The sequence below is a fragment of the Bos grunniens genome, chromosome X, assembly GCF_055505025.1.
Source record: "Bos grunniens cultivar Pamir isolate PY7600 chromosome X, Bosgru_T2T1.0, whole genome shotgun sequence".
NCBI classification, from domain to species: Eukaryota; Metazoa; Chordata; class Mammalia; order Artiodactyla; family Bovidae; genus Bos; species Bos grunniens.
Window position 1 is genome coordinate 7,565,665 of NC_141194.1, and position 24,449 is coordinate 7,590,113.

The 24,449-nt window shown below is 45.2% G+C and overlaps 1 protein-coding gene across 7 annotated transcripts in view; it reads left to right on the top strand.

The window, feature by feature from the left end:
* The window catches only part of CLCN4 (Cl-/H+ antiporter 4), a 72,835-nt gene that overhangs the window by 21,457 nt on the left and 26,929 nt on the right, over positions 1 to 24,449 (top strand). For all 7 annotated transcript variants that reach the window (XR_015158543.1, XR_015158544.1, XM_086386876.1 and 4 more), the window contains 4 exons: positions 9,445 to 9,599; positions 12,843 to 12,942; positions 17,363 to 17,550; positions 20,323 to 20,445. Coding sequence is in view for 5 of the 7 variants with exons in the window: in XM_086386876.1 (XP_086243002.1) it covers positions 9,456 to 9,599; positions 12,843 to 12,942; positions 17,363 to 17,550; positions 20,323 to 20,445 (555 nt within the window). In the remaining 2 variants the exon portion in view is untranslated. The remainder of the gene's footprint in view (positions 1 to 9,444; positions 9,600 to 12,842; positions 12,943 to 17,362; positions 17,551 to 20,322; positions 20,446 to 24,449) is intronic.

Sequence of the window (24,449 nt, forward strand, 5' to 3'; positions counted from 1 at the left end):
TCTCCTTCAGGATGGACTGGTTGGATCTCCTTGCAGTCCAAGGGATTCTCAAGAGTCTTCTCCAACACCGCAGTTCAAAAGCATCAATTCTTCAGCGCTCAGCCTTCTTCACAGTCCAACTCTCACATCCATACATGACCACTGGAAAAACCATAGCCTTGACTAGATGGACCTTTGTTGGCAAAGTAATGTCTCTGCTTTTGAATATGCTGTCTAGGTTGGACATAACTTTCCTTCTAAGGAGTAAGCTTCTTTTAATTTCATGGCTGCAGTCACCATCTGCAGTGATTTTGGAGCCCAAAAATAAAGTCTGACACTGTTTCCACTGTTTCCCCACCTATTTCCCATGAAGTGATGGGACCAGATGCCATGATCTTCGTTTTCTGAATGTTGAGCTTTAAGCCAACTTTTTCACTCTCCACTTTCACTTTCATCAAGAGGCTTTTGAGTTCCTCTTCACTTTCTGCCATAAGGGTGGTGTCATCTGCATATCTAAGGTTATTGATATTTCTCTTGGCAATCTTGATTCCAGCTTGTGCTTCTTCCAGCCCAGCATTTCTCATGATGTACTCTGTATATAAGTTAAATAAGCAGGGTGACAATATACAGCCTTGACGTACTCCTTTTCCTATTTGGAACCAGTCTGTTTTTCCATGTCCAGTTCTAACTGTTGCTTCCTAACCTGCATATAGGTTTCTCAAGAGGCAGGTCAGGTGGTCTGGTATTCCTATACCAAGGGAACATATCATGCAAAGATGGGCTCAGTAAAGGACAGAAATGGTATGGACCTAACAGAAGTGGAAGATATTAAGAAGAGGTGGCAAGAATACACAGAAGAACTGTACAAAAAAGATCTTCACGACCCAGATAATCACGATGGTGTGATCACTCACCTAGAGCCAGGCATCCTGGAATGTGAAGTCAAGTGGGCCTTAGAAAGCACCACTACGAACAAAGCTAGTGGAGGTAATGGAATTGCAGTTGAGCTATTGATGCTGTGAAAGTGCTGCACTCAATATGCCAGCAAATTTGGAAAATTCAGCAGTTGCCACAGGACTGGAAAAGGTCAGTTTTCATTCCAATCCCAAAGAAAGACAATGCCAAAGAATGCTGAAACTACCGCACAATTGCACTCATCTCACACGCTAGTAAAGTAATGCTCAAAATTCTCCAAGCCAGGCTTCAGCAATATGTGAAGCATGAACTTCCTGATGTTCAAGCTGGTTTTAGAAAAGGCAGAGGAACCAGAGATCAAATTGCCAACATCCACTGGATCATGGAAAAAGCAAGAAAGTTCCAGACAGACATCTATTTCTGCTTTATTGACTATGCCAAAGCCTTTGACTGTGTGGATCACAATAAACTGTGGAAAATTATGAAATAGATGGGAATGGAATATTACTCAGCCATAAAAAGGAGTGAAGCGTTGTTGGTTCAACATGGATGAACCCTGAAAACATTATGATAAGAGAAAGAAGCCCAGCACAAAAGACACATATGACATGATTCTGTTTCTATGAAGTGTCCAGATGAGTGCTTACCAGAGGCTATGCCAAGAGAGTGACTACTCTGGGCATGAGGTTACTTTTAGAGAATAAAAGTTCTGGAGTTAGATAGTAATGATGGTTGTACAACCTGGTGAATGTATTAAATCCCACTGTAAAAGGGTGAATATTATGGTATGTGAATTATATCTAAAAATATGTAGAAAAAGAACAATCGCTATCACCCCCTGTGCATCTCTGTAAGCCAAAAGGAAAAGGTTCCAAGACGGCAGCCACCTTGCCTGCTCCTCTGTGCCCCTCTTCCAAACACAGGTGATGCAAAGGTTGACCAGGGGAAGGTCTGACTTTTCCACAGGGTAATCCAGACCTGCCCCCAGGCTAGCTGAGTAGCGCAGAGCAGTTTCTAGAATGTAGGTAAAATTAGGACATTAGATTTGCTGCTTCTGTTTACTAAAACTGGAGTTCTACGAAAACCAGGGCATATCGGAAGACTGTAAATAACTTGCTTCCTGGACTTCCCGGTGATTATGCCCATATGCCCAGCTCCACACCCCACTTTCCTGATTGCTCTTTTCATCTGGTCTGATTGGAGAGAAATTAGATTGTGGCAGCTACTGGTGCGCATGCATTTCCATCGAAGAAGGGAACACGGACTCTCGGCTTCTTGCCAGTTACAAGATCCCCCTACTTACCCGGGGCTCGCTTTTTCTGTGTGTTTAGTAATCTCTTGTGTGTTATACTTCTGGATTCCCATTTGTAAGTGTGAAGGGCAATAATGCTCACATATATTACTATAATTTTTGAGGATGTGAGATTATCACTCAGATGATCTCATTTTAACTTTGCCAACAGGGAAGAGTATGTTTTTTTAAAAGATGCTTTTCTGCTCTGTAATAACTGATATAAACAGTTGGTGGTGAAGATAGCTCTGAAATTTCTGGAAAGTCCCCTAGGCTTAACCAATATCTATACAGAAACAAAAAGTTTTGAGGAATTAAAAAATGTTTGCTTGTCCCCATGCATGTGAAAGGGGATAAAGTTTCAAGCTCTGTGTCATGTGCGTGCGCTCTGGAGTGGAAAGCACCTGAGAAACAGTCCAGCCCAGGACTCTGGTTTTTGAGAAGAGGGCAGTGAGGGTCAGTGGAGATCAGTGGAGGTCACACAGCCAGATGGGATTAATGCAGATTTCTCGGTTAGCGAAAATAGATGTCTTTCATTTGAAAGAAAATAGTCTCTGATAAATGTAAAGACTTTGAAGAGTTTTCAGGAAAAGATATTTAAAATGCCAGGCATGGGTTCATGTTTTAATGGCCTCACAGGTTCTTGGTAAACAGAAATCACCAAGGGTGCCCCAGAAGTTCAGTTTGAGTTTGCTTAATCTCCTTGAGCAGAAATGGGATCCATCAGGTTGCTTCTGTCCGCTGCAGACATCAAAGGATGGATTAGATAAACTGTGAGACCAAGGGAACATGTGGGGTGGTAAGGAAACGTGTTTTCATGAAACACTTCAGGTTTTTCATTTGACCAACAGTTGTGAAGCCCCAGCAATCCTGTATCAGGAGTAAGGTGCTTCACAAACGTCTGCTCTTTAATTGTGCTAACAAAATTCGGAGGTATATGCTGTTAGACCGCCCCTACCCCTGCCCCCGCCCCCAAATTCAGAGATGGGTAGACCGAGGCACAGTAAGGTTAAGCAACTAGCCTAAGGTCACCGAGCTTCTCAGTGGCAGAGCTGAGATTTGAACCAAGGCAGTGCTGTTTCAAAGCCTGTGTTTTTAATCACTATGCCATGGTGCCTTTCCAGTGGTAATTATTCAAAATGTAGAGGGGAAAAGCATGAAATTAAACAGCCAGATATGTGATACTTGGAATTCTTTTAAAATATATCTGTGAAGAAAATATACCAGCATGTTACAGTGAATCTCTCTCTAAGGTATTGAAAGGTTGCTGCTAGGAGCCGTGAACTGCTTGATTGCTCAGAGCTTTTTGTGTAATGAGGTTGTTCAGTTCAGTTCAGTTCAGTTGCTCGGTTGTGTCTGACTCCTTTTGACCCCATGAATCACAGCATGCCAGGCCTCCCTGTCCATCACCAACTCCCGGAGTTCACCCAGACTCACGTCCATCGAGTCAGTGATGCCATCCAGCCATCTCATCCTCTGTCGTCCCCTTCTCCTCCTGCCCCCGATCCCTCCCAGCATCAAAGTCTTTTCCAATGAGTCAACTCTTCACATGAGGTGGCCAAAGTACTGGAGTTTCAGCTTTAGCATCATTCCTTCCAAAGAAATCCCAGGGCTGATCTCCTTCAGAATGGACTGGTTGCATCTCCTTGCAGTCCAAGGGACTCTCAAGAGTCTTCTCCAACACCACAGTTCAAAAGCATCAATTCTTCGGTGCTCAGCCTTCTTCACGTCCAACTCTCACATCCATACATTATTAAAGTATAAAAAACCACAGATTTTTGAACTGTGGTGCTGGAAAAGACTCTTGGGAGTTCCTTGGACAGCAAGGAGATCAATCCAGTCAATCCTAGATGAAATCAGTCCTGAATATTCATTGGAAGGACTAATGCTGAAGCTGAAGCTCCAATACTTTGGCTACCTAGTGTAAAGAGAACACTCACTGGAAAAGACCCTGATGCTGGGAAAGATTGAAGGCAGGAGGAGAAGGGGATGACAGAAGATGAGATGGTTGGATGGTATCACTGACTCCATGGACATGAGTTTGAGTAAGCTCCGGGAGTTGGTGATAGACAGGGAAGCCTGGCGTACTGCAGTCCATGGGGTCACAAAGAGTCAGACACGACTGAGCGACTGAACTGAACTGAAAGTATACAAAAGATAGAGAAAGCTTCTGACATAGACATCAGGAGGGGACAGAAAGAGTGCCCCCTTGCTAGTTTTAGTAAGGAGTTATATACCTATTTAGTCAGTCAGTCAGTTCAGTCGCTTAGTTGTGTCTGACTCCTTGCAACCCCATGAACTGCAGCACACCAGGCCGCCCTGTCCATCACCAATTCCCGGAGTTTACGCAAACTCACGTCCATTGAGTTGGTGATGCCATCCAACCATCTCATCCTCTGTTGTCCCCTTCTCCTCCTGCCCTCAATCTTTCCCAGCATCAGTGTCTTTTCAAATGAGTCATCTCTTCACATGAGGTAGCCAAAGTATTGGAGTTTCAGCTTCAACATCAGTCCTTCCAATGAACACCCAGGACTGATCTCCTTTACAATGGACTGCTTGGATCTCCTTGCAGTCCAAGGGACTCTCAAGAGTCTTCTCCAACACCACAGTTCAAAAGCATCAATTCTTTGGCGCTCAGCCTTCTTTATAGTCCAACTCTCACATCCATACATGACTACTGGAAAAACCATAGCCTTGACTAGACAGAACTTTGTTGACAAAGTAATGTCTCTGCTTTTAAATATGCTGTCTAGGTTGGTCATAACTTTTCTTCCAAGGAGTAAGCTTCTTTTAATTTCATGGCTGCAGTCACCATCTGCAGTGATTTTTGAGCCCCCCAAAATAAAGTCAGCCACTGTTTCCACTGTTTCCCCATCTATTTCCCATGAAGTGATGGGACTGGATGTCATAATCTTCATTTTCTGAATGTTGAGTTTTAAGCCAACTGTTTCGCTCTCCTCTTTCACTTTCATCAAGAGGCTCTTTAGTTCCTCTTCACTTTCTGCCATAAGGGTGGTGTCATCTGCATATCTGAGGTTATTGATGTTTCTCCCGGCAATCTTGATTCCAGCTTGTGCTTCCTTCAGCCCAGCGTTTCTCATGATGTACTCTGCATATAAGTCCATTGGTTAGGGGGGCTTTTCAGGTGGCTCAGTCGTAAAGAATCCGTCTCCAATGCAGGAGATGTGGGTTCGATCTCTAGGTCATGAAGATCCCATGGAGAAGGAAATGGCAATCCACTCTAGTATTCTTGCCTAGAGAATCCCATGGACAGAGGAGCCTGGCGAGCTACAGTCCATGGTGTCGCAAAAGAATCGGATATGACTTAGCGACTGAACCACAACAACAACCAGTGGTTAGGACTTGGTACTTTCACTGCTGGGGCCTGGGTTCAGTTCCTCGCCAGGGAACTACGAAAAGTCAGCACCTCCTTCTTAAAGGCCCCCAGTTAGATCTACCGATTAGATCATATTTATTTTCCTTTACCAATTATGTCTGATTGTCATGACCATGTCATGCTCTATCAAAAAGTTTAAAGTTGCGGTTGTTCTCCAGAGTGACTTTTTGTTTCAACCGTTATTGCCCGGAGTTGTTGCTTGCTTAGAGATATTGTTAAGTTTCAGGTAATATGAACTTCTTTATAATAGAACATCCAAGTGTCTGCAGTTCTTTGCTCTGCTGCTGGTTAGGTTTTTCTTACAGGGGCTCCCTGTGGTGAGTTAACAGCCTGCCGCCTTCATTTTTCCCATTAGAGATTTTCTTTACCGCATATAATACAAGGCTATTACCATCTTGTTTTTGTAAAAGTGAGAATGAAATCTTTGCTTTCTAACTTTATGCCTTCCCTTTTCTTATTTATTGGTTGCTACTGACTTCTGCAGTATACTTCTTTGCTGGGCACTCATCGGTGGGTATAGTTTTCAGCTTGGCATGGCTCAAACCTCAAACTTTTAAAGTTTTGAAAGCAGCTAAGTTGCACAGTCAATAAATCCATTTCTATGGCCACTTTACTGTGTGTAGGGTGATTACTCCACTTTGCCCGTAGCGACTTCTCAATTTGATCAAAATGCAGTTTTGTCAGGTCATGGGTGAGTCCTCCAGATATAAAAATACATAAAGCAGTGAGAGAAGCCTGTGCTCAAATATTTTAATAACCACCCTTCCCTTCTTTAACCATCTTATTCTGGCAGTTTTGCGGTCTACGCCTTATAATTCACATTGCCATGCTGTTTGCCAAAGTAATTTTAATTTAGTGCTTATTCCTCTTGTCTTTGTAAGAGTATATGATTTTTCTCGCTAACTGGGAGTGAGCGTTGATCCTGCTGCAGAGTGTTTTCTCTGGGTCAAATGAGTTCCTATGCGATCTGTAAATCAGGTTCTAATGGCAGTGTAACTGCGGGAGATGTCTTGGTTTATTTGCGATTGTTTTCCAGATGAGGGGAGCCAGGGTAATGGGAGTGGAATTGTTATCTTAGGCAGGAGAGGAAGAAACATGCAACTTTGCTACTGCCCTGGCAGCAGGCGCCCTTTTGACTGGATTTTAAGGAAAATTAGAAGTGAGTGCTTGCACTCAGGGCAGCTTGCCCAGGGCAGTGTGCCTCCAGCCTGGCATGGTTCTTGGCTTGTCTTAGTCTGTTCGGGCGGCTATAACAAAATACCACAGGCTGGGTGGCTTATAAACAACAGATATTTATTCCTCGCAGTGCTGGAGGCTGGAAGTCTGAGATCAGGCTGCCAGCATGGTTGACTCTCCCAGTCACAGATTGCTTGTGTACTTATGCGGTGGAAGGGACCAGCATGCTCCCTGGGGCCTCTTTTATATGAGCACTAATCCCATTTATGAGGACTTTTCCCTTAGCATCCAATCGCTTCCCAAAGATCCCACCTTCTAATACCATCCACTGGGGATTAGGGTTTCAACGTATGAATTTGGGATGGGGGCACAAACATTCAGACCATAGAATGACTCTCCCACCAGTTAAGTCTTGCCAGCATTTTCACTCTCCCATTGCTGCTACTGGTGGTGGTGTTTTTCAGTCACTCAGTCATGTCCCACTCTTCGCAGCCCCATGGACTCCAGCACGCCAGGCTTCCCTATCCTTTACCACCTCCCGAAGTTTGCTTAAAGTCATGTCCATTGAGTCGGTGGTCCTATCCAACCATCTCACTCTCTGTTGTCCCCTTCTCCTCCTGCCCTCAAACTTTCCCAGCATCAGGGTCTTTTCCAATGAGTCAGTTCTTTGCATGAGGTGGCCAAAGTATTGGAGATTCAGCTTTAGCATCAGTCCTTCCACAGAATACTCAGGGTTGATTTCTTTTAGGATTGACTAGTTTGATTTCCTTGCTGTCCAAGGGACTCTCAAGAGTCTTCTCCAACAGCACAGTTCAGAGGCATCAGTTCTTCGGCATTCAGCCTGAATATTATATTCAGCCTTCTTTATATATATTCTATATACTCACATCTGTACACGATTATTGGAAAAACCATAGCTTTGACTCGACAGACCTTTGTAGGTCTTGGCTATCCACACTACAGCCCCAGAGGCTGCCTGCCTGCATGGTCCACTTTATCTCCTAGGGGAGCTGGTTACTGGTTTGATTACAGTGCTTTTGTTTTGAGTGGTAGGGCTCAACCCTATTCCCTTCCACTCCACCAGCTCTCTCATTTTGATGTCCTGCTTTTGCAGAACATGAGGTTTTCCAGAAATGTGTGTAGTCGACTGTCAGTATAACTGGCTCCATATTTGTGAATTTGCCTTCTCACTAAAATGTATTTGTGAGCCCAAGAGCAATCAATACTTGTGGTGCTTGCCCAGTCATTTGCAGAGTGCACGTGGTGAGCTGCCAGAAATGCGTGATCCTTGCTGAGGTTGGAGAACGTGGTGCTTAGCCATCTTGTTTTAGTTCCCAGACCAGAAGCAAGTGTCCTTTTCACAATTTATTTAGTGCCATATTTTTCCCATTTTTGTTCCTTTTTTTTTTTTTACTGGTAATTTCATTGTTTCCAACAGCCCTGAGATGCAGGGCGGGAGGGCCTGTAGTGTTTCTGAGCCTGAGAAGGCTGCGCTATGCCTTATGGAGAAAATAAGCTTGTGTGTTAGACAAGTTTCCTGCAGCATGAGTGACAGTGCTGTTGTGAGTTCAATGTGAATGAGTCAACAATATATATTTGATATTTTTGCTGTTGTTGTTTAGTTGCTAAGTTACATGTGACTCTTTTTGCAACCTCATGGACTGTAGCTAACCAGGCTCCTCTGTCCATGGGATTTCCCAGGCAAGAAGACTGCAGTGATTTGCCATTTCTTTCTTTAGGGTATCTCCTCAACTTAGAGATTGAACCCACACCTTCTGTATTGGTGGGTAGATTCTTTACTGCTGAGCCATCTTGGAAGTCCATATGTATCTGATAAGGTGTCTTTAAAAGGAGACACAAAATAAAGTTATATATTGATGATGTGACTAAAGGCTTCAAGTAACCTAACCTTATAATTCTCTTAGGGACAGTGCTTCAGTACTCACTAATTCAGTGGCCATGGTGACTTTATGGAACATAACTGCCTCAAATAATAAGTAATTAATGTTTGGGTTTCCCAAAGTGAAAGTGAAAGTGAAGTCACTCAGTCATGTCCGACTCTTTGTGACCCCATGGACTGTAGCCTACCAAGATCCTCCGTCCATGGGATTTTCCAGGCAAGAGTACTGGAGCAGGTTACCATTTCCTTCTCCAGGAGATCTTCCTGACCCAGGGATTGAACCCAGGTCTCCTGTATTGTAGGCAGACGCTTTACCGTCTGAGCCACCAGGGAAGATATGTTGAAACCTAATCCCGAGTACGATAATATTAGGAGGAGGGACCTTTGGAAGGTGATGAGGTCATGAAGATGGGGCCCTCCTGGATGGGATTAGTGCCCTTATGAAAGAGACCCAGAGACCTCCATCACATGAAGACACAGTGAGGAGACGGCCACATGAACTAGGAAGTGGACTCTCAGCAGGCACTAAATCTGTTAGTGCTTTGATCTTGGACTTTCCACCCTCTGAAACTATGAGAAATAATGTATGTTGTTGAAAAGCCAACCAGTCTGTGGTATTTTTGTTACAGCAGTCGATGCTGACTAAGACAGACTGTTTTCATCACAGCAGAACCACTTATGCTGAAATCAGTCTTTCTGGTACCAGAAAATAGAGCACATAGACTGTCCTTCCAGGACTATGCAGATGCCCTGCTTTCATTTCTAACCACAGATTTTCTCTTCCAGATGTAAGTAGCATGGTCAATACAGGAGTGATCAGTGGTTCTGGAAACCTGATGGATTTCCTCGACGAGCCATTCCCTGATGTGGGGACATATGAGGACTTCCACACCATCGACTGGCTGAGGGAAAAATCACGGGACACCGACAGACACAGGAAGGTCTGTGCTGTTCATAAAGCTACATTGAGGGGAGTCCCTTCAGAGGGCTTAGTCATGCTTTCACCAGATGGTTACCGACCTAGTACTTGGATTCATGCATCATGTTTTAAGGCAGGTTCTAGAGAAGAGAAGGAAGTGATGTGAACAGATACTTATAGTACCAGGTGCTTTGGGTGGGAGGCTGTGTCATACCAAGGTGTGGTGTGGAGGGTGAGGAGGGGCTCTGGAAGCAGATAGATCAGGTACATCCTGACCGTGCCACCTTCAGGCTGGGTCACTTTTGGGGTGCTGTTTCTGGACCCTCTCATTTGCGATGATGAAGGTAAGTATACCTATAGATAAATGAGGCTATGTGTGTATGAAAGCACATATTACAGCACCTGGTGTCTCGCTGGCATCAAGATGCATTTTAATGGACTCCAATAAAGTTGTGTATCAAGTGCTGTGGGATCATTTAGGAGGGCCCATGAAGGAGGGACTTTTTAGTGAGGGTGGCATTTCAGTGGAGTGTTGATGGATGAGTAAGAGTGTGCTACGAAGAGGAAGGGGAAAGGGTCCTAATCAGGAGCTGCCCTTTTTTAGGTCACAGGAACATGAAAGACTGCCCATTTAGGCAGTTTAAGGAGCTCTGAGGTCTGGTGGCAGATTCAAGGAAGGAGAGGACCGGAGATGAGTTTGGGTGCAGGGGCAATGGGGCCACATTGGGAATGACTGAGTAGAAGAGTTGACATTTCCTTTTGATGGCCACCAGAGAGATGTTCCACCAGGGGGTAAACAGGAAGCTTGGAAATGAGTTCAGGAGAAAGAGGAAGCAGATCTGACATGAGTGCTAACGAAGAGAGGCTTGGGGTCATGATCCTTCACAGGAGCCATTGGCAGGATGGAGGGCAGTACTGGGGTCAGGATGGCCTGGGGGTGGTCAGAAGCGGGGGAGGCCTTGGATGATGAGATGGGAGATAATCAGAGCAGCACATTGTAGGGGGAGGCCACTGAGTTGTGTTTCAGCTGCTGTGAGTTTGAGCTGATTGTCCAGCCTGCAGCCCTGTGCCGTTCAAGGGCATGGTCAGGATTGTGGTGGAGAATGAGGTGTTCTTGGCGTGAGTGGGTGCTGAAGCTTTAGAAGTGGTCCAGGTAGCCTGGGTCTGGAGAGGGAGAGATCAGGAGTGTTGCCAAGATTTAGTGGGTTCCGTGGGAGGGACTGGGGACCAGGGATGGATGCTTAGGTGAAGGAGGGCAACCAGCAGAGTGGCTGTAAGTGAAAGGGGGAGAGAGTGGCGAGGATGGAGCACCCTCCACCGAGAGGTCAGGTCAGAGATGCAGCAGCCACAAAGGCGAGAACAGCTTCACAGAGTCTGAATGAGCCGTCACATCCAGAGTGAGACCGAGTCACATCACGTTACACAGTGGCAGGGAAGGGAGGCTGAGAGATGTGTAGGGAGTGAGGTCCCGTGGACACTGATGCAGGTGATTGGCTCTGACCTGGAGGAACGGAGGCGAGGGGGTGGCCTTCTGTCCAGAACAGGGGTCGCGGACTGTGGCCCTTGGGCAAATCCGGCGCATCGCCTGTTCCCAGAAGTCCCACTGCCTTGGCACACAGCCACGCCTGCGGGTGCACGCACTCTTTATGGTTCTTTTTGTGTGACAACCACAGACTCCAGTAGTTGCCACAGAGACCATCTGACCTTCCAAGCTGAAAATATTGACTTTCTGTCTCTTTATAGGAAATGTTTGCCAGCCCTTGCTCTTAAGGGTGTAGGGGAATGATAATCTCAGGGATGTAGGATGCTGTTAACACAGGGAGGGAAAAGGGGGCTCCTACAGTGTGTGTAGACATAACCATCTGCCTGGGAAATGTGGTCCATGCTGCCTCATTCAGCGTTCTTGCTGTTGGTTAAAACCACAAGTTGTCACCTCATACAGGTCAGCATGGCCATCATCGAAAAGTCCACAAATAATAAATGCTGGAGAGAGAGAGTCTACAAATAATAAATGCGGAGAAAAAGCAACCTTCCTAGACCATTGGTGGGAAGGTCAGTTGGTACAGCACTATGGAGAACAGTATGGAGGTTCCTTAAAAACTAAAAATAGAGTTATCATGGGATTCAACAGTCCCACTCCTGAGCATATTAGAGAAAACTCTTAACTGTTTACATGTAAGACATGGAAGCAACCTAAGTGTCCATCAGCACAGGAATGAATAAAGAAGATGTGGTATATACATTCAGTGGAGTACTATCGAGCCATAAAAAATGAAATAATGCCTTTTGCAGCAACATGGATTCAACTAGAGATTATCATACTAAGTGAAGTAAGTCAGACATAGAAAGACAAATATGATATCGCTTATATGTGGAGTCTAAAATATACAAATGAATTTATTTAATACAAATGAACTTATTTACAAAACAAAAACATTCCCAGACATAGAAAACAAACTTACGGTTACCATAGGGGAAAGTAGGGAGGAGATAAATTAGAAGTTTGGGGTTGACAGATACACACTACTATATATGAAATAGATAACACCAAGGGCGTACTGTATAGTGCAGGGAACTATGTTTAATGTCTTGTAATAACCTATAGTGGAAAAGAATCTGAAAAAGAAGATATATAAAAAACGGACTCATTTTGTGGTACACCTGAAATGAACACATCGTTGCAAATCAACTATACTCCAATACAAAAGTTAAACACTTTAGAAAAAAGATGTCCAAAAGTCCAAAGCTGTACACACACACACACACACACACACACACACACGTTCTTATGCTTGGAATGTACCAGTTAAATAAAATGTATTTGACCAGGATGTTCTTGCTTTTAACATGTAACCTGGAAAACCAAAGAAGGAAATGAAATCTTTGTTGAAGAGGGTCTTTTGTGAACAGGCCTTACAATCTAAGCTGAAATAGTGATTCGTATTGAAAATGCTGACACCGAAGTGATATCTCCCTTCAGAATGACTTTGGAATAATCAGGGATCCAGTCATGTTTAGTAAGGTTTTTTAAGTGATTTTTTGGGGATTCTGATTCTTTGGAGATCATCATCTTCATAGCTCCTTGAACAAGAAAGCCCATTTGACCATCATGCTCAGTAACTGAAAGAATCACCTAAGTGGCCATCTAGTTGCTTAATTACATTTGTTTTCTCATTCACCCTGTTTCCTGAGGAAACAGTTGCAGAAAAGTAAGTTTGAATTGGAACGTGTATCCACATCAGCTCTGATGTCTTTTTATTTCTAGATAACCAGCAAAAGCAAGGAGTCCATATGGGAGTTCATCAAGAGTTTGTTGGATGCCTGGTCGGGATGGGCAGTCATGCTGCTCATTGGCCTGCTGGCAGGTACGTGCTGTTTCTCTTGTGCTTCATGCCAGGAGTTTGTGGCTTGAAATATCTAAGAGCAAAATACATGACCTACCAATCTATCGTCAGTGAAGTAAGGAGACCCCAAGGCATGGGTGGACCAGGTACAGTCATTGGAGAGCAGTACCAAGAGAGCTGTGCTTCCCTGGTAGCTCAGCGGTAAAGAATCTACTGGCCAGTGCAAGACACATGGGTTCGATCCCTGGATCGGGAAGATCCCCTGGAGAAGGAAATGGCAACCCACTCCAGTATTCTTGCCTGGAGAATCCCACAGACAGAGGAGCCTGGCGGGCTACAGTCCGTGGGGTCACAAAAGTCAAACATGACTGAGCAACCAAAAGCACACACTTCACATTCTGTAGGACTTGGCTATGGAGCAGGCTAGAAAGGATGGGAACGTTTTGCTCTCTAAAACATCCTGTGAGAATGAACTTGACTAACACTGGCAGGCCCTGGGATGAACATCGAGAGACACTCCCAGTAACACGAAACTGCAGGGTCTGAGAGAGGCCTGGGAGATGTACATCCAGTCCTTGGGTTGTTCTGAACCTCAGGGACTCTGCGTCCTTCATTTTTATAATCCCAGCACCATGTTTGTGACCCATTGGTGTTTTCAGAGCAAATGAATGTGTATCTGGAAGTTATGCCTCCCCTTTTAATAGCAAACACTCCAACCCTCCATGGAAATCGTTTCCTGAAATTTCCTTACTCTTAGGAGGCTGTGAAGGTTAATGTCAAAGAGGAAAAAACTGATCAAGTTAAAGAGATTTCCTTAAGAAAACCCCTTGCCTGTAGTAACATCATAGTTATGGTTATAGGACTGATCAGAGAATGACTGTGATATGGGTCTAGTGTAGTACATGCTGTCTGACAGCACTCCCATGGGACACAGAGTGAAACTTTGTGATTGGAGGACTCTGATTTCTGGCCACCTCTCATTTGTTATATCTACAATGGTGGGAGGGGCTCGGTTGCTAGGGAAGGGCTCTGTGTGCCTGGTGGGTCATAAAGGGCCCATAAAAGTGCTGAAGTGGCAGTCCTCTCGCTCCAGTCACAGTAGCTGCCTATTCGCCCCATCCTGCCCTTCCGCTCCCCATGGATATTGGTAGCAGTTCATAGATATACGACATTTTGCCACCCCTTTGTTTGACTGCTAATGTGAAGACCTTTAAAGGAAGGCAAAGTAGTTTGCTGTGAATTTTGATGTCTTTGTTTAGAATAGATGTATAAAACTCTACCCAGGGTTATTTTTGGCTCCCAGAAAGGAGAGATGGACGTTGGAAATGAAGGAATCCGAGTAGATGTTCTGGCCTAGATTTATCAACTGATCCAAGAGCCCAGTTGGGCTGTTTTTAACATATCAGATACCAACAACCTGGCTTCTCTGGTAAGCCAATTTACCTCACTTCTTTTAGGTGGGATCACCTGGGGATTTAAAACTACTGCTGCCCAAATTGCAATTAAATAGTACTCCAGAAATGACGCCCTAGCATTGAGTAAGGCCCCTTCTACCTGTGATGCTGATGTGCAGCCAGTGGTGAGGACCACTGGCAAAGGGTCACATCAGGAGATGAATAGAGGAGGGAGGCAAGAAATGGATGATCTTAACGATGAAGGCGGCTAAAGTGTTCTTTTGATCTGGATGTACTGGGAACGGAAATCCAGAAAACTCTGCTCCATTCGCCTTCCCATTCCCCAGCTGTCTAATGGTGGTGAGACCCAGGAGTCCCACTGCCTGGCCTGTCACCTCCTTAGTGGCAGCCTGGGTATTGTATTCTGACTCCTAAGATGGAGCGGCGCAACCTGCGGCTCCTATGAGGGGCGTTAACCCAGAGCCACCGCTGGGGGTCACTGTTGTTCCACACAACGTTTTTGTTCAAAGGTCATCTTTCTTGCCACCTTTTCTAAAAGTACCTTTCTCTCTCTCTCTCTCTCTCTCTCTCTCTCTCTCTCGGAACTTCATCCCCCTCGCCCACCATTGTGTATGTATGTGTGTATGTATGTAACAGTTTTATTGAGCTATAACTCACATACCATACAATTCACCTTGTTAAAGTGGTTTTTAGTGTATTCACAGAATTTTGCAGCCAACACCAAGATCGATTTTAGAACATTTTCACCAGCTCCCAAAGAACCTCCCTACCCTTCAGCTATCAGCCGCAGCGCCCTCAGCCTCTTTTTAGTCTTAGACAGCCGCTGATCTACTTTCTGTCTCTGTAGATTTGCCTATTCTGGACCTTTCACAAAATGGAATCATATACTATGTGATCCTTTCTGACTCGCTTCATTTAAGCATAATGTTGCCAAGGCTCATCCACACTGTCGCATGTGTCCGTACTTCATTCCTTTTTATTGCCGTCCTAGGTGGACCACATTTGGTTCTTCCATTTAGCAGTTGACGGGCATACGGGTTGTTTCCACTTTTTGGCTTTTGTGAATATGCTGCTGTGAACATCTGTGTGCGTATCTTTGTGAGGATATATGTGTTCATTTCTCGTGGGCAGACACTGAGGAGTAGAATTCCTTGGTCAGATGGCGACCCTTGGTTTTCCTTTTGAGGACCTGTTCTCCGGCACCATTGTGGGGGATGGCCGCCCCCGGAGCACACTGTATTCTTCTCTTGTTGTCAGAGCCCTCACTTGGGGGTTTAGTCGCTAAGTCATGTCCAACTCTTGCGACCCCACGGACTGTAGCCCTCCAGGCTTCTCTATCCATGGGGTTTTCCAGGCAAGAATACTGGAGTGGATTGTCATTTCCTTCTCCAGGGAATCTTCCCAACCCAGGAATTGGACCTGGGTCTCCTGCACTGCAGGCAGATTCTTTACCAACTGAGCTACAAGGGAAGCCCCCTTACTTACTTATTTAGTCTAGTGTCTTTCTCCCTGCATGAGGTATGATTCCATGAAGGCAGGGACCTGAGTTTGCTTTGTTCAGTGCTGTACCCCAGGGTGTAGAGTTTACTTCCATAGTAAGTAGGTGCTCAGTAAGTAGCCCTTGAGTGAATGGATGGACCTGAGTTTCCTGATTTTCATTTATTTGTTGCTGTCATTCATTCAACCTGATATATAGTTCCAGCTGTACACCTGACATGCATACAACAGTGGACAAGGCTGTGTGCCCTTGCCCACTTAAAGGGGACACAGGGTCTGGATGCCTGGCCTGATTCCCACGGTGGCACACAAACCAGACAAGAGACTGTCTTCCTGCCCCACTTATAGACTAGTTGGAGTGTGTGTGTGTGTATGTATGTATACACACACACATATAAATATAGTCATATCAGGATGTGATAAGTATGGGGATGGCGGGATGCCTGGGAAATATACTTAGCTCAGACTTAGGAAATCAGGGAGGGCTTCCTGAAGGAGGTGATAGAAATGCCAGGATCTGGAAGATAAATAGGAGCTTGCCCAGTTGGGAGAGGGCAGCACTGTCTGAGGAAGTGCAGAGAGGAGGGCCTGGTGTGCTCAGGGGCATGGCGTGGGCAGTGTGTGGGGTTAGTGGTGGAGAGAGAGGAGCCTGGCAAGAAACTCGGAGACTGAGGAAAGAGCCTGTGTGCTGCTGAGGATTTGGGCAGTACTGGAAAGAACAGTGGGTGACTGCTGATGCAACAGGAGAGTGGCAGGGCCAGGGGGCCTTTTGTTGGTGTGTGGTTGCCTTTGGTGTTGATGCTGGCAGGGAAATAATATTGTAGTAAATGCTAGTAAAAGTTTGAAAACTTCAGTAGCTTGAGAATATTCTCTGCCTTCACAAAGGACTGGAATGGATTACTCTAGTAAGATGGCCTTCTGTGACCCACTGCACACTCTATTTTATCCCACTTCTATTGGCCTTTAGAGTAGTTGTTTACTTAAATCACTCCTCAGTCCTTCAACCAAAATGTAAAAATTCAGAAGATTCTAATAAGTGACATTTTTCAAGTTGGGTTCCATTTGGATATAAAACTTGATTGAAATGATGAGGCTGTCATAGTTGATTTCTCTCCATTTTGTCTGAATTGTCTTTTCTGGAGAGATAAGTTTGTGATTCCAGCATCCTGCCCTGGAAGTTGCTGAGGGGGTTCCATCTTTTATTGGGTATTGGTACCCTAGTTCCAAAACTTAGAAGGGCTGGGTTCTGAAAGCCCCAGGGGGTTGCAGTGAACTCTGCCCTGCAGGTCTCTCCCTCCTGTGTGATCGAAGCCCCCCAAGGACTGTATATCATTGGCCTTTGTGTCTCAGTGGGCTGGGTGCCACCTTTGCCACACCATGGGCCCTGCCACATGCTCAGGTGACCTCAAGACTGCTGAAAGAGGCTGCTGGGGCATGTGGCAGCCCAGGGCGCGGGCATCTCTGCCTGCCCTCCATGCTGCCTGGGTCCCGCCGGCTTCCGTCTCAGTGGCTCTTGCTGCTTCTTCCAGGCACTCTGGCCGGGGTCATCGATCTCGCTGTCGACTGGATGACCGACCTGAAGGAGGGCATCTGCCTGTCCGCCTTCTGGTATAGCCATGAGCAGTGCTGCTGGACTTCCAATGAGACCACTTTTGAGGACAGGGACAAGTGTCCCCTGTGGCAGAAGTGGTCGGAGCTGCTGGTGAATCAGTCGGAGGTGAGTGCGTGGGTGTGTCCTGGCTGGGAGTCCCCTGGCTGGTGGTGGGGAATGTCTATGCACTCACCTTCTGCTCTGACCTTCAGCTGTGGCTAATATGAGTGCCACTTCCCACTCAGCTTGTTTTCTAGTTCTAGGGTTCAAACTTCAATTGGAAAGTCCTTCCCCACTATTGCATGTGTACAACGTATGTAGTTTTTAAAACCTGGTATTTGGTTTTGTTTTTCTTACCGAGAGTGGTCTTTTGATCATGCTAAAGAAATAAGAATTGATTTTTATTACTTCTAACTGAGGAGAAAAGATATTGTTTTAGAAAAATGGCTTTAGTGAATGTAATTCATATTCCAGAGGATATTCTATGTGTATACATTAATCTGTGTAATAAATATTAATATTAATGAATTAATCTTCATTAACATGAATATGCTAATATTCTTTTAGAATATTCGCGCATTTGTGCCACCATCACCCTGATCTAATTTTAGAACATTTTTATCACTCCCAGAGAAACCTTGTACCTGTCAGCAGTCACTCCCCATTTCCCGCCAAATCTGCCAGCTCTGGGCAACCACCAATCTGCTTTCTATCTCTGCAGATTTGCCTATTGTGGACTTTTCTTATAAATGGAGTATACAACGCATGGACATTTGTGTCTGGCTTCATTCACTTAGCGTAATGTTTTCCAAGTTCATTTGTGTCATACCGTAAATTGGGACTTCATTCCTTTCACGGCCCAATAACATGCCATTGTCTGCATCAGCACGTGTCATTTCTCCACTCAGTAGCTGAGGAACATGTGATGCTTCCACTTTTGTGCCTTATGAATGACTTTGCTTTGAAAGCTTATCTACAGGGTTTTGTGTGGACGTATGTTTTCATTGCTTTGGGGTCCATACCTAGAGGGGAATTCCTGGGGCACATGGCAACCCTACATTTAACCTTTTGAGGAGCTGCCGGTCTTCCAAAGTGGCTGCACCTTTTTGCATTCCAGCAGCAGCGTATGTGGGTTCCAGCTTTCCCACATCCTCACCGACCCCAGTTGTTAACCTGGTTTGGATCGTAGCCCTCCTAGCAGATGAGAAGGGCTGTCTCCCTGTGGAGACAGTTATCATCTTCCAGTGAACACATCAGAGAGGATGTTTGTGGGCCTTCTGCAATGGGAATATCCCAGCCTAGGGGCTGTAGCAGTGAAGCACAGACCAGGCTCTTGCCTTCATGGCTCTCTGACTTTCAGATCTGCACAAATCTTTGTCCAGGAAAAGGCTTAATTTCTAACTGAGTTCAGTGGTTACCACAGTGACTAAGGGTCATCGACAGATCAGAAACCCAGGTGATAGGGAGCTAAGTTGCCAGGATTCACGTTAGGGTACTGTGAGGACCGTTCACCATATAACTGTTCTTGGAAGATACATATTCTCCTCCTTGCTCCCCCATTCTCCTTTGCCCAGTTGATTTACCTCTGTTGAAGACTTCTGGAATGCACTTTGCTATTTTGCTCAATCTTTCTCAGTGGAGTTGAAAATGAATTCTGTCAAATCTCAGAAATTGACGGGCTCTTGAAATTTCACACATCCTCAGTGCTCTCCATCACTTCCAAAAATAGATTCTCACGTGGCTGGATGGAGATGGGCAGGCTGAATTGGCTGGCCGCCATGTTTGGTTTCTTCGCTCCTACTTTGGGGGGAACTATGGCCATCCAGCTTCTCAACCATCTCCAAGATTTATACTTGAATTCAAAGAATTAGTGTTAGCCAGGGTGAGATGTTATTATTAGTCACAGAAAAGTCCATTTTTCTCCGGGTGAAATGTATTCCTGATTTCTCACCACACCAGGTGTGAATATCTCTGGCTGTTAAGGCTAGAGCTATCTCCTGGAGCATGTTTTTGTGTTTTACAGGCGCACGTGTGGCTGTTTCAGTGGCCTGGCTTAGAGGCACCCTGGCTTTTCCTGCTCATCATGTGACAGATCAGATGGTGGCAAGAAGCTGAGGCCTAGAGAATCGTAGTCTGCCCAGCACACCAGGTCCTCAGCCTCAAAGACCCCAGACTGTGTTGTTGGTCCAGAAGGTGTTCCCCACACATCAGATTATTTAGAATATTGGCGCAGCGCCTGAGACTGCATTTCCATTCCACGCCAGGTGATACTGCCGGTCCAGGGGCCACATCTGAGTAGCAGTATTCTAAAATGCAGTTCCCCCAGACGGGACAAGAGTTTAGGGGAGAATGGATACGGGTATGTGTATGGCTGAGTCCCTTTTCTGCCCACCTGAAACTGTCACAGCGTTGTTAATAGGCTATACCTCAATACAAAATAAAAAGTTTTAAAAAGGCAATTCACACACTTCCTCTTTGGTTTTAATTGCAGCGTGGGTTTGGCCTTCACCAAAGCAAAGAGGCTGATCCACCGCAGACGAGACCAAACAAACTTTCTGGGGGCTCGAAGGCAGAATTTTCTGTTACATGCCTTTTATTAACTCAAGCGCACAGGGCAATTCAAACCAAGCCTCATTCACAGTTTCCAGGACTGCTGAGGTGTCACCTGGTGGAAGATGTGTGTACACAGCTCCTGGAAAAGCAGCTGGTGCTGTGTCTGTGTGAACCGCTGTAGCAATAGCAACAGCTGATAAAACTAACCTGCCTCTTTGTTGACACAGGACCAGGAGAGAAGCTGCCCAGTCAGGTCAGAGGGTCCTCTCTCATTCTAGAGGGCTAGGCGTGTTGCTTGGGTCTGCAATGGCTCACGTGTCTCTTCTTGTTCTGTGTCTTGTCTAGGGTGCCAGTGCTTACATTCTGAATTACCTAATGTACATCCTGTGGGCATTGCTGTTTGCATTTCTGGCTGTCTCCCTGGTACGAGTATTTGCACCATATGCCTGTGGCTCTGGTATACCCGAGGTGAGTGGGGGCTGGCTTTTTGTGCCAATTATTAGAAGAGCAAGCACTTACATGGCACTTAGGCGCTAAGCATGGTTCCCGGCATTGGACATCTGTTCACTCATTCATTCTCGCAGAGAGCCTATGAGGTCCATACTCTTATTCTTCATTTGATGGTTGGGGAAAGTGAAGTACAGAGAGGTTAAGTAACTTGCCCAAGGTCGCTAAGCTGGTCAGCTGGGAGTCGAACCCAGCTGTCTGGCTTCAGGATTTATGCTCTGTTTATTCTCAGATGCTTCAATTCTTGTCTTTGCGTACCAGGCAGAAGTCTTAAAGCCTGTGGAACTGGAGTTCATTAACCACACACGCAGACATGGTCCTATAGTAACCCTTAAGTGCATTTAGGGCTTCCTAGGTGGTGCAGTGGTGAAGGATCTGCCTGCCAATGCAGGAGGCTCAGGTTCGATCCCTGGGTCTGGAAGATCCCCTGGAGGAGGGCATGGCAACCCACTTGCCTGGAGAATCCCAAGGGCAGAGGAACCTGGAAGGCTATAGTCCATGGGGTCACACAGAGTTGGACATGACTGAGCAACTGAGCACGCACGTATGCAAGTACATCAGTGATCAGCTGTGAAAGGGGCAACAGCGGGAGTTTGGTGCTCAGAAAGTTTACTTATTAAACTCCCTTGCCACGTTTTTGCTCTGCTTGTGAGAGGATAAGAGCAATCTTTAAAAACTAAATTCCATGTTCACTACATGTGCTGTGAATGCACCCGTGTGAGTTTAGAGTTCTTATAAATATTTTCAGCTCTTTCTGGTAACCAGAGCATGAGGGAAGTGACTTCATCGATCAGGAAGAATGCCCGGGACTAAACTTCAAACCACTGAGGATCTGCTGGGTTCAAAAAACCATAATTGAGCGAATTCCCGAAAAACCCAGACAGTGCAGCTTTGAGCCAGAAATCATTTTTAAAGTTCTTAGACGATCACTCTAATCACTGCTGTTGCATTCTCCTTCAAGTTGGTGCTTCAGCAGCTCCCATAGACAGTGGAGATGCTGAGTTTATAAAGATGTGAGCGGTCATGGCAGCGGACCCACACTCTTTGGCAGCACCACCAACAGCACTGCTGGTCCGGGCGGTTCATGGGAAGGGCTGGGGTAATTAAAGGATCGTTGAAAGGAAAGCTCAGCATTATCTTGTTCCAGGAAAAGATGTTTTAAGAAGGCAATTTCATGCTGAATTTTGGATAGTTGATATTAACACGTTGCTGGAGGAACCTAAAAAATAAGCTGTGCATTGCAGCATATTTGCTCCGTACAGCCAGTGCTGCTGTAATGCACTATGTGTGCGTGCTCAGTTGTGGCTGCCTCTTTGTGACCCCATGAACTGTAGCCCGCCAGGTTCCTCTGACCTTGGGATTCTCCAGGCAAGAATACCAGAGTGGGTTTGCCTTTTCCTTCTCCAGGGGATCTTCCCCACCCAGGGATTGAACTCATGTCTCCACTGAGCCACCTGGGAAATTCCTAATGTACCATATGCATGCCAAGTCAAGGGCGATGTGAAATTGCATCACCAAAACCACAGAGCTTGTTGGGAAGATGGAGTTAGGGGCACAGTGCCCAGAAACCTCATTGGTGGCACATAAAAAGATGGGAACCACATAGAACCAGTAGCACGGTTTGACACATGTTAAATGGTTAAGGAATGTATGAATACCACCCTAGTGCGCGTGCAAACTGGGAGTTGTCTGAGACGTGTGCTTGTGTGTTGGCTCAGTTTGGCAGCTGCAGTTTTCCATCTTGTGTTTCTCTCAGAGGAAATCGTGCAGAAACAGACGCGAAATTGGCATCATGCTCAAGTTCTGCCCCGACGCATGAATCACATTGGAACAAATTTGTGTTTTCCAAACAAGTGTCCGGGCAGAACTGACTGCATTTTATTGGATATTGAGACAAAGAGAACAGATTATTGTTGGCATCTTAGTTTCTGATCCCAGTGCCCAGCAACAGGCGCTTTTGGACTCAAGCCACCTGTAAAAATAAGGAGGTGGGTAGTGGGGAGTTGGTGGGAAATTGAAGGCAGCAATAAAAGGTGTTGCGAGTGGGGATACCATCTTCCTCTTCCAAGAACCAGAGATGCATGGCCCAGCTCACAGACACGGAACTCTGTGTGGGAGGGCGTCTGGTGGACCTGGTGCTCATCCACAGATGGCGTCTTCATTTATGACAGCTGAACCCAAAATGAGTCAAATACCAAGTTCAGCATTGTTTCCTGTGTGACAAAGTGCAAGGAACACATTGATGTGAATAAAGTTCAAAAAAGTGATATCAAGTGGAAAAAGTAAGTTAGAGAAGAATATGTGAAGTATGGTTCCATTTCTGTAGAGTCTCTAAAACAGCCTGTATGAAACAAGCATACTGTTTAGTCATACCCAGATGTGCTAAAGCTCGCAAGAAAGGCAAGGAAATGATTGGAAGAGTCCACTGAGAAAGCAAAGACAAGGTGTTCACAGGTTCCTGCTCTTCTGTCCTAAACTTGGGAGTGGGTACATGATAGTAGGTACATAAATATTTTTTCAGCTGTATATAATATGTAACAGATTCATGTCTCTATTTATAAAAGAGTTCACAATAATCTTTTCAAGTGTCAGGAACCCAATGGAGATTTTATAATTGAAGTTTAGTTACTATGACTCAGTAGTAGCAGATTTTCATTGTTATTATAGTAGAGCTAGAAATTCCTAACACTTACCCCAGTTCTTGGAGGAAAGGAGCAGAGTAAAAAGTAAATGCAAAGAAATCATTCATGGGTACGAATAAAATCCTTCCAGTCAAAACCCAACTAACTATGCAAACAACTCCACTCAGTTTGAGATACTGAGCTGATCTTCATTTCGGCAAAGACACTAAATGAGCTTTTTTAGAAAATATACTTCCCATCATAGGAGGTGATCTGGGGTGCAGTGGTTAGTGGTTAAGAATCCGCCTTGCAATGCTGGAGATGCAGGTCCCGACCCCTGGGTCGGGAAGATCTCCTGGAGGAGGAAATGGTAACCCACTCCAGTATTCTTGCCTGGAGAATCCCATGGACAGAGGAGCCCGGCGGGCCACAGTCTGTGGAGTCCCAGAGTCAGACACGACTGAGCAACTAAGCACAGCACACAGCACAGAGGTTTTAAAGTTGCCATCGTCAAGTCACAAATGTGCTGCAGTGCATTGCCTTAGAGCCCTGCTTGATTCAGTCTCTATTAATTCAAATTAAAGCGAGTGATTAGATTTTGGCATCTGCTGGGAACAAATTTGCCTTCTTTAATCCCTAATTTGATCATGACAATTTTATTCAGTCGTTTTTTTGAGAATTATGAAATACCTCTCACATTGTTCAGTTCACCACATGTCATGGCTGGCAATGGCTCAGGTAATTTAGATGCTTGTAATTTTCTAAATGGTATCATGCTCTTCAAGTGTACCCTTGGGTCCAAATCCACATTAACTGACAAAAAATTATAGATAATTTTATTCTAGGCAATACAAAAGGGCAGGATTGTGGCAGGCATAATAAAACATCCCTTAAATAAAGGGATATGGGCTCCCAGAGCACAGGCTCAAATAAGCCCACTACCACTAGTTAAAGACCAGTTTAACCACTGCTAGTTTGTGTGCCTTTAGTTAAAGGCTGGTTCATCTGATTAGAGAGCTGGAAGACCTCCCTTGTGTTTTCTAGGAAGGAGCTTAGAGAGTTCTTTCAAATAGATGCCCACATGCTTGCTCACTGTTGGTCTTTCTCTTTGAATTAAGAAAAACAGATATCTGTCAGTAATTCCTGAGATGAAAATGGTCTGTTCAAACCCATTGTGAAATTTCCTATATTAGCATTACAGGTGATGAAAAGCCAAAGAGTATTTCAGGACTGACCTTAAATAGTGAGAAATTAGGAAGAGTTGTATTGCTCTTCTCAGGATGGGAACAGTGCTTCTCTACCTGGACTGCCTTTTAGAATGGGTTTGGGTGGACTCTGGGAGTT